Source organism: Dipteris shenzhenensis, chromosome 15 (assembly GCF_047967505.1).
Source record: "Dipteris shenzhenensis isolate YYH24624 ecotype China chromosome 15, Dip_SZ_1.0, whole genome shotgun sequence".
In the NCBI taxonomy this organism is placed as follows: domain Eukaryota; kingdom Viridiplantae; phylum Streptophyta; class Polypodiopsida; order Gleicheniales; family Dipteridaceae; genus Dipteris; species Dipteris shenzhenensis.
In genome coordinates this window covers 47,515,799-47,524,398 of record NC_141610.1, presented here as the reverse complement: position 1 = coordinate 47,524,398, position 8,600 = coordinate 47,515,799, and the positions used below count along the sequence as shown (strand labels likewise).

The window sequence follows — 8,600 nt, the reverse complement described above, 5'->3', positions numbered from 1 at the left end:
TCTGCAAGCCTGAGACTATTTGGACTGAATTGGAGCTCGGGCTAATTGGTTAAGGCTGCGGGAACTTCACCCAAGGAAGGATGGGGTACTGATGGGCTATGCTGACCACAGTTAGGGGAAACAGAAACGGGGGAACGGAAACGGAAACGTTTCGGGATTTCTGGGAGGGCTGAAACGAGGAAACGCCACGTCAGCAAGATAGGTTCAGAAAAGGGGGTTTTGAGATGAGAACACACATTTAGAATGCTACAGCCTACAGCTTGAAAGGGAGCCAAGGGTTGAAAGAGAGGGCTGAAACTTGAAAGTGGGGCCTGAAAGAGGAGGGAACAAAAGGCTGAAAGAGAGGGCTGAAAGAGGGGACTGAAGGAGGGGCTGGAGGGGAGTAGATGATGATGAAGGGCTAAAGCAGCTTGCAGGAGAGAAAGGAGAGGAAAGAAGTGAATGGGGCTCAAGGAGGGCTCGAAAACCTTGAGGATGGAGAGAGTATGAGGCTGAAGGAGTGGAAGGAGGCCAAAATTCAAAGCAAAAAGACCAAAAACGGGACTGGCGGCGGATTTCGCGTCATTTTGGAGACCTAGCAGCCTGTGTTGTCTGAAACGGCCTGTTTATGGGCTTTGAAACGTGTTTCAGACTGGCTGAAATGTTTCAGCCAGCCGTTTCAGGGTCCTGAAACGTTTCAGACCCTAAAATGCGTTTCAGGAAACGGGGCTTCTCTGAAACGGCGTTTCAGGCCTGGCTGGGCTCTGAAACGCGTTTCAGCATAACTGTGATGCTGACTGCATTGCTGATGTCTGATGAGGAATGGCTGATTGATGAGGCTGATGAGGCTGCTGGAGTATGTACTGCTGCTACTGTAGCAACTGCTGGAACTGTTGCTAATCCTGTAGCACTGACTGGCAACCTGCTCTGGAGGCTGCGGCTACTGCTGGAGCTGATCAATCTGAACGAGGGAAAAGGCACCCTTTTATAGCCCACAAGGCTCCTATAACTGCCATATCACAGACTGATCTGTACACGCCATTTTCACAGACTGGTCTGTGAGTTATAGACTGGATCTGAGCCTGTAAAAGACTGCTGCAGATCCCTAATGCTGTTCTGGTTCCTGTAAATGGCCTAGACTGGCTACGCCGGTCATCCCACACATCTTGCTGCCTCGTCTCATACATATTGCTACCGGTATCTGCCGCAGACAGATGCCCTTCTATGCAGCATGGCTCTTTTTTCATGAACACAACTATTCTCTTTTCCCCCACTTTTGCGTGTCATTACTGCCAGCTGCTGCATTGAGCTGTGAGTGCCGTGAAACATACCTGGATCAAAAATTAAGGATTTGCAGTGAGGGCACACAGAAAGCAAGCTCAAACATGCTGGAGCAAACATTCACATTGGACTTTCTTATCAGTTGCTGCTTCATCCAGTTGTCATGCCCATGAAAAAAGGTCAATCATGTATACACATTGCTCCACTGAGGATGTTGAACCACAATTGGGTTTTATAGAGGCCGATTAGCAATTGGCAGCATCTACGAGAACTGCATGACTGCAAGGACTAAGAACAAGATGATCTTGTCACCTACAGCCCGCACTTGGGGGAAGAACTTACAGAGCCTCATCACGATGCCTCTCCTTGTGCATATCCAGTGTGATTATGGCAGTCCAAGAGGTGATATTCCAATGATGCATTTTGTCGAAGAGAGTCTTTGCAGTATCCAAGCTTCCACACTTGCCATACATGTTATCAGAGCATTTGCAGCAAATACCTGAATCCAACCCACTACTTCCTGGCACGTGTATCATGACCCTCTTCTTGAGCTGCAAGGCCGGCACATGCAATGAGAATGGAAATACGGGTAACCTGTTTGCTTTATAGCCTCCTTGGTTCGCCAATTCTGTGGACACACTGTAATCATTGCACACTCTTAGTGAGAGCACTCTGTTATGTAGCTTTGCCAAATGAGTTCCGTGTGTCATCAGGGTTCCCACATTGCCAAACATATTGATGAAGGCATTCCCATAAGGGAGAAAGCTGAAGAAACGCAAAGGAGCTTTTGGGGCCTCTTGTTTGATGGTCCTTTAAGCCAGCAGCTACCTGGCGTATCTATCATAGTTTCTGAAGCAATGAAAACTTGCTCGTTACTTCACAATAAGAAATAAATAGCCCCTCACCTTTGCAAGTACACCAACGATGTAGTTTTTCCCTCTGCAACATATTCTTTTCACCTTACTAAGGCTGCACCATGGCTCTTTCTTTTCTAACACAGCTATACTTCCTTGCCTTCCTCACATTTGCAAAATCATTCCATCTGCCAGCTGCTGCATGGATGTTTAAGAGTTGTGAATATGGCGAAGCATTCGCTGGATCCAAATTTAAGGCATTATCAGCTGCACAAGCTCCCCTTTCCACATCACCATGAATTCGGCAGACAGAAAGCAAGCTCAACCATGCTGGAGCATTGCATTCACATGGCATTTCCTTTATCAAGTCCTCTGCTTCATCTAGTTGTCCTGCCCGTCCAAAAAGGTCAATCATGCAGACATAATGCTCCACCAAGGGTGTCAAACCATGGTCGTTTTTCATAGAGGAGAGATAGCACTTAGCGGCATCAACAAGACCAGCATGGCTGCAAGCAGTAAGTACAGCAATGTAGGTGATCTTGTCTGGCTTAACACCTACATCCTGCATTTTAGAAAACAGTTCCAGGGCCTCGTGACTATGCCCATGTTGTGCATATGAAGTGATTATGGCAGTCCAAGAGATGACATTGCGATAATGCATTTTGTCAAAGAAAATCTTTGCACTCTCCAGGCTCCCACACTTGCCATACATGTTGACTAGAGCATTCCCCACAGCTACATCCGCATTCAACCCACTATCGACAATGATGGCATGTATATCATGACCCTCTTCTTGAGCTGCGAGGCTGGCACATGCGCTGAGGATAGAAATAAACGTGACCTTGTCTGGTTTAATTCCTTCGACTTGCATTTGACTGAAATGCTCCAAAGCCTCTTTGCTTTGCCCATCCTGTACACACGCTGTAATCATTGCACACCAGGAGATAGCATTGCGTTGTGTAGCTTTGCAGAAAACATTTCGTGCGTTATCGAAGCTCCCACACTTGCCGTACATATTGATGAGGGCATTCCCGACAGCAGCATCCGATTGAAAACCGCAGCAAACGATTCTAGCATGGAACAACAGCCCGTCTGCTAGGGATGTTAGGCTGGCGCATGCACCAAGGGCGCATATGAAAGCAATCCTGTCTGCCTTGACCCCTGCAGCCTGCATTTGGTCAAACAGTTCCAGAGCCTCCTTTCCGTCCCCATTTTCAGCATAAGCTCTAATCAGTATAGTCCACGAATAAACATTGGGGCATGACAATCTCGCAAACACGGAACGTGCATCATCCAGGCTAGCACAACTGCCATACATTTCTACAAGGAGGTTACCTAGAAATCTATCACGATCGTGACCGCTTTTAATAATGCTGGCATGTACACGCTTTCCATCGGCGAGAGCCTTGGCCTGGCCACAAAGGCGTAAGTGAGAGGCATAGGTTGCAACAACGATCTGACCCTCATCAGGGCGTGAAGGGATGAGATCAAGGGATTGCCCATCAAGTGCGAGGGATGATGGGTGGTGATTGTCTCCGCTGAGAAGGAGCTCGTCAGGCACGTTCGCTGTCCAGCGTGACTCAATCAATGTGTACGTTGGGGATTGGCCTCTCGATGCTCCGCCTGATGCATCACGATCGCTGAGCATCCATGCCAGGCGTAATTCTGAGTTGAAGCAAATCCGAATGCCCCGACTCGCTCGAACGCCGAGAGACGAGCTGAAGTTGGCCTGTGCTGCAAACAGGTTGGGGTTGGCGATTTGGATTGTGGGCAATTGTTGCTTAGACGGCAAGCACAGGAAAAGTGGAGTGTGGAGGGCAGCTATGGAGGCCACCTGCAACATGGCTGCATATCAACTCTGTCACTCACTCTGCATAGCTTCCCCAATTCACAACCTTCTTACATCTCCTCTTTACACCCACCCTCCCATGCCTCCCCATGGTGCATCGAATGCATCTCGCCCACACACAATCTTGCATCCGGCCGTGGTTTGAACAGAGACAATCTTGCGTGTCCAATGTCCATTGTGTCAAAGAAAGCATCGCGCGAGGTTTCAGGTTTAAGTGCCCAGCGTCGCTATATAGCGACGTTTATATCCAAAAAGCATCGCTATATAGCAACAAAACGGGGCAAAGCGTCACTATATAGCACGGAATAGGGCAAAGCGTCGCTATATAGCAACGGTTCAGGGCACTTATTGTCAGACGAGAGAAGAGGAGCTCATGGGTGGCTATTTTTTGTATCTTAATAGATTTCCTTGCAGCTCATGTTGTGATTTTGTGAGGATTTCGTCAGATGATGCACCAACGCCCAGGAGCACAGAGTGGCTTACAGAGAGGTTGTATTGTCATTGCACTCATTGCAAGCGAAAAGTACGACATCAACGTCGTATTGTCATGCACTACTTGCGGATGTGTGGGGAGGAGCCTGAACCAGTACCCACCGTTGGTGTTGCACGTGGTGATGGATCTCTGCTTCTCTACCTTTTGGTCTAGGAATTTCTTTTGTTGTAATCCCAAACTTGGTTCCATTGATCCTATTCTACACTACACTAATCTAAAATCTTTGCTTCTTTGACTTGTGGTTTAGGAACCTATTTTTTATTTCCTCTCTTGGCCCCCTTGGGAGATCGCACCAACAAGCTGCAAAAAAACACCTTGCACATTGAAGTTTCACTAGAGTATGCTATGACTACTCATCATCAATGCCATGGCCATATGATTGTTGACAAAGAGACAGGTTTGATGGGGGACGAGCATTTTCTGAGCGAAATCTTCCGAGCGTCCGAGCGAAGGAAAAAAAAAGCTTCCAACTATGCATAAATATGGCAAAAATCGATCAGAAGAAAACATAGTTTCACTTAGAAATATACAAAGTATTATAGCAATGCCTATTTTATACAAAAATCTTTAGGTGAATCTGTAGGAATGGTGAGAGCATAATGGGATGGCTTTTGAAGAAACCCACATGTAGAGTAGACTTCTCTATGAAAATTCCCTTATGATCCTTCTTACAACTTTTACTTAATAGGGGGTGACATTGAAAACCCTCTCTCAACCTATCTTCATGAAAGAGTTTCTTCAAAGAAAACTCATTGAAGCAAGCCATCCAGGTAGTTTCGCCAGCAAAACCCCTTTGAAGCAAGTCTCCCAAGGTAGTTTCGCTGGCGAAACTACCTTGGACAGCACTTTTAAAAGTGACATAACTTTCATATCCAATGTCCAAATATAGTCATTCAACCACTCAAATTGATCGGAACATCCCATTTGAGCACATCTATGGAGTTATATTTTGGAAAATCTTTCATATATAGTATTAAATATTACATGTATTTTATGAGAATGATATATAAGCCCAAGTTAATACTTATTTATAGTAATTTAAACTTCTTTAGAAACATGTCCATAAATATGCTATAAAAACACTAAAAAGATATTGCCATATGATATAAATGTGTTAATAAGTAATTATATATGCATAGTATTATTACATTAAGAGTGATTATAAGGAATGTTTCTTAAAGGAATCAACACTTTTTTAAGGTAATAACAGGGATACAAAGGGATGTCTCTAAATAAGAAAATTATGTTGTGTAAAAATGAATGAGTGACTAGTCTGTATATTTTTATGATAAAGGGATCTAGTTCTAGTGAAAATAAAAGTGTAAAAACCATGTTTCCTAAAGAAAAACATTTTAAAAAATCTCTTGAAAAACACGCTCGGATAAACCTGCTCATAGGTTTTTGCTCATAAAATTGACGCATCCAGTTTGATGATTTACACTACTCTATACTAGGGGGAATCCTTGGGCATGTGGGCAAGATTTTACACTCTTTGTTTTGGTCAATTTTGATCTTGTCAAAGAGTTGAAGTTATGGATGAAGTACAAGGACTCAATCCAATGCTATATGATATTAGGTGAACTTGGTTTCTTTCATTTGATTGTGATAGCCAAGGTAATAATTCCTTGAGCAATTAAAGATACAAGGTAGATAAGATAATCGTTAGGCTATACTATAGTGGTTAGCAAATATATTCTTTAGACTTTGGGTGGCTTGATTTTATTATTCAAATTTTAAAGTTCCATTGGGTGGTTGCTTCTAGGTCAAGGTTAGTTCTACTACTCCTCACCATCTTATTGAGTTAGTATTTATCAACATCTCCTAGGATTTTCTAGGATGTCATGATTTTAGATGAGGTAGGTTTAGTGTGGCTAAGTGTTAACTCATGTATATAGGTTATTAGATTATATTTATGAGTTGGTCTTCTCTATAATTACTCTAGGTTTTGGGTACTTTGGGGTGTTTGTGTTCTAATTTGTCAAGAGCATTGCAGTTTGGTTTACTTATTGCAAAGTACTAGGTAAAGATATGATATTTATATAAATGCAATTATGAGTGGGAATTAATGGGTTAAGTGGCTTTAGAATAAGTTTTGAATGGTGTTCTCAAATCTCTCTATGGGATCGATTTTCTAAAAATGTATTAGGATACCTATTATTGTGGTTGTAAGGGGAGTATCTCATAGGATCAACTTGATTGTTTGGACAAGTAGGTGCATGGTACCCTACTACAATTATGATATGATATGTGAGATGTATGGTTAGAGGATTCATAGGATAGCTTATCTTACCACCTAGTTACCCCATATGCAAGACTCAAAAAGTTTTGGAGGGTTTGATTCTAGGTCGTCTATGCAATATGTGCCAATTTTGGTAAATTCTCTCTAGTTCTTTTAAAAATATACAAGACATCCTTTTAAAATGCCACATGTGATGGGTTGAAGAGTTTGGTGAGATTGAACTGATAAAATTGGACACAATATATGCAAAATAGTGTTTAGAACTAGTGCTTGATTAGGAAACATAATGACGAGCAATATGATGTCTCATGGACTAGAAAATATCCCAAGAACCTGAACTTTAGTGGTTGTAATTTGGATGTGTTCCAATTAAAATTTGGTTCCAAAATGGATGAGTTACACTCTCTAAACTTTTTGGACTTTTACCTTTGGTGAAAATAACCTCCACTTCCAAAACAAGGAGCCACCCCCATACATCTTACATAACCAATGAGGGCTTAAACTGAGATTTCACAAATCATGAGCTGTAAATGTGTAGTCAGGTGCAAATTGTAACACAAAAGTCCTTATAATCATAAACTTTGCCAACCATAAAAAATGTTAAATGCTTCACACCACAAAACATACCACATCGACCTTGAAACATTGCACCCCACATCTAATAATTCTTGGATGAGGAACACTGATCTTTCACATTCCAAAGAGCAATATTCATAATTCAACTAAACAAAGGCCAATCAGTGAGAGGTACCACTACTGACCTCTCACTCTTAAAATATTGCATTGGATCCTCAATTCCATCTACTCCCATACTCTTCTCAGCAAAACATCAACTCATTCCTATGAACCTCCATGACTAGCAATACTTGGTGAAGATCCAATCTCCACCTGGCAATGATATACTTCTTGTTCCACACCAAGACCATATTTCCTTTTTTATCAAACACAAGAGGAATTTTGCTTAATTTTCTTTTGTATCTTGAGGGTGCAAATAATACCGAGAGTCTATAACTTAGCCTTGGCTATTTGGCTCTTAGTTGCATCTTAAGATAGTAGGATGAAAGGATAGGGGACAATAATCAACACCCAAATTGTGAGTGCTCCTAAAATGAACACCACTTTTCTTCACCATTGGCTAATGATCACCTCTATTTGTGACCATAAGCCATGAAAGGTTTGGGCCATTACTCAATTTGTGTGTGTCATCCTTGTAGAGGGGCCATGCTAATTTTCTCTATATCGTTTCAATTTTATCATATCTCTCTCTCTCTCTCTCCCCCCCCCCCCCACACACACACACACACAGGGGGAAATCTTTTGGCGAGCTTTTTAATGTGAGCTTTTTTACCATTTCCTTTGTTTTTGCGAGCTTTTTTTAGAAATCCATACATGTTTTTGTTATAAGAAAGATGGGGAGGTTAGAAAGAGGGGGAGAGAATATAGGATATGTTCATTTTCATAGCATGTGGGAGGGGTGGAAGAGTATATACTATGCACAAGGGGGGGGCGGATATGAGTGGAAGTAGGAGGCAAAAAATTATGGAAGATATGTCCATATTCAAAGTAGAAGGGAGGAACTACGGGAGATATGTACATTTTAAAAGTGTATAATTTGAAACTTTTGACCTCATATTTGGATTCCTCGTCGAATTCCGGTCATTTTGAGTACCAACATGACCATATTCCGATAAAAATTGAAAAAATGGTGTTTTTGTCATTTTGGCCTGTTTTGGGCCTTTTTTGAGTCTGCGCTAGCCCAGACTCAAAATACGCCCAAAACAGGTCAAAATGAATTCATGACAAAAACACAATTTTTCCAATTTTTATCGGAATATGGTCATGTTGGTACTCAAAATGACCGGAATTCGACGAGGAATCCAAATATGAGGTCAAATCTGTCAAATT

General features: G+C 42.3%; 1 protein-coding gene and 1 pseudogene across 1 annotated transcript; both read right to left on the bottom strand.

The window, feature by feature from the left end:
* Positions 1 to 775: 775 nt before the first annotated feature.
* LOC147893910 (pentatricopeptide repeat-containing protein CRR2, chloroplastic-like) lies at positions 776 to 4,087 on the bottom strand. Its single transcript, XM_087386145.1, has 2 exons — positions 1,603 to 4,087; positions 776 to 1,310 (listed from the first exon to the last, which is right to left on the bottom strand). Exon 1 carries the CDS (start codon positions 3,955 to 3,957, stop codon positions 2,224 to 2,226), a length of 1,734 nt encoding a protein of 577 aa, XP_087242271.1. The 5' UTR covers positions 3,958 to 4,087; the 3' UTR covers positions 776 to 1,310; positions 1,603 to 2,223.
* Positions 4,088 to 7,865: 3,778 nt separating this feature from the next.
* LOC147893909 (U6 spliceosomal RNA) lies at positions 7,866 to 7,958 on the bottom strand (annotated as a pseudogene).
* Between the last annotated feature and the right edge of the window lie 642 nt (positions 7,959 to 8,600).

Excerpts from the sequence above, each read along its gene's own strand:
- LOC147893910 (XM_087386145.1), bottom strand. The coding sequence starts at position 3,957 with ATGTTGCAGGTGGCCTCCATAGCTGCCCTCCACACTCCACTTTTCCTG.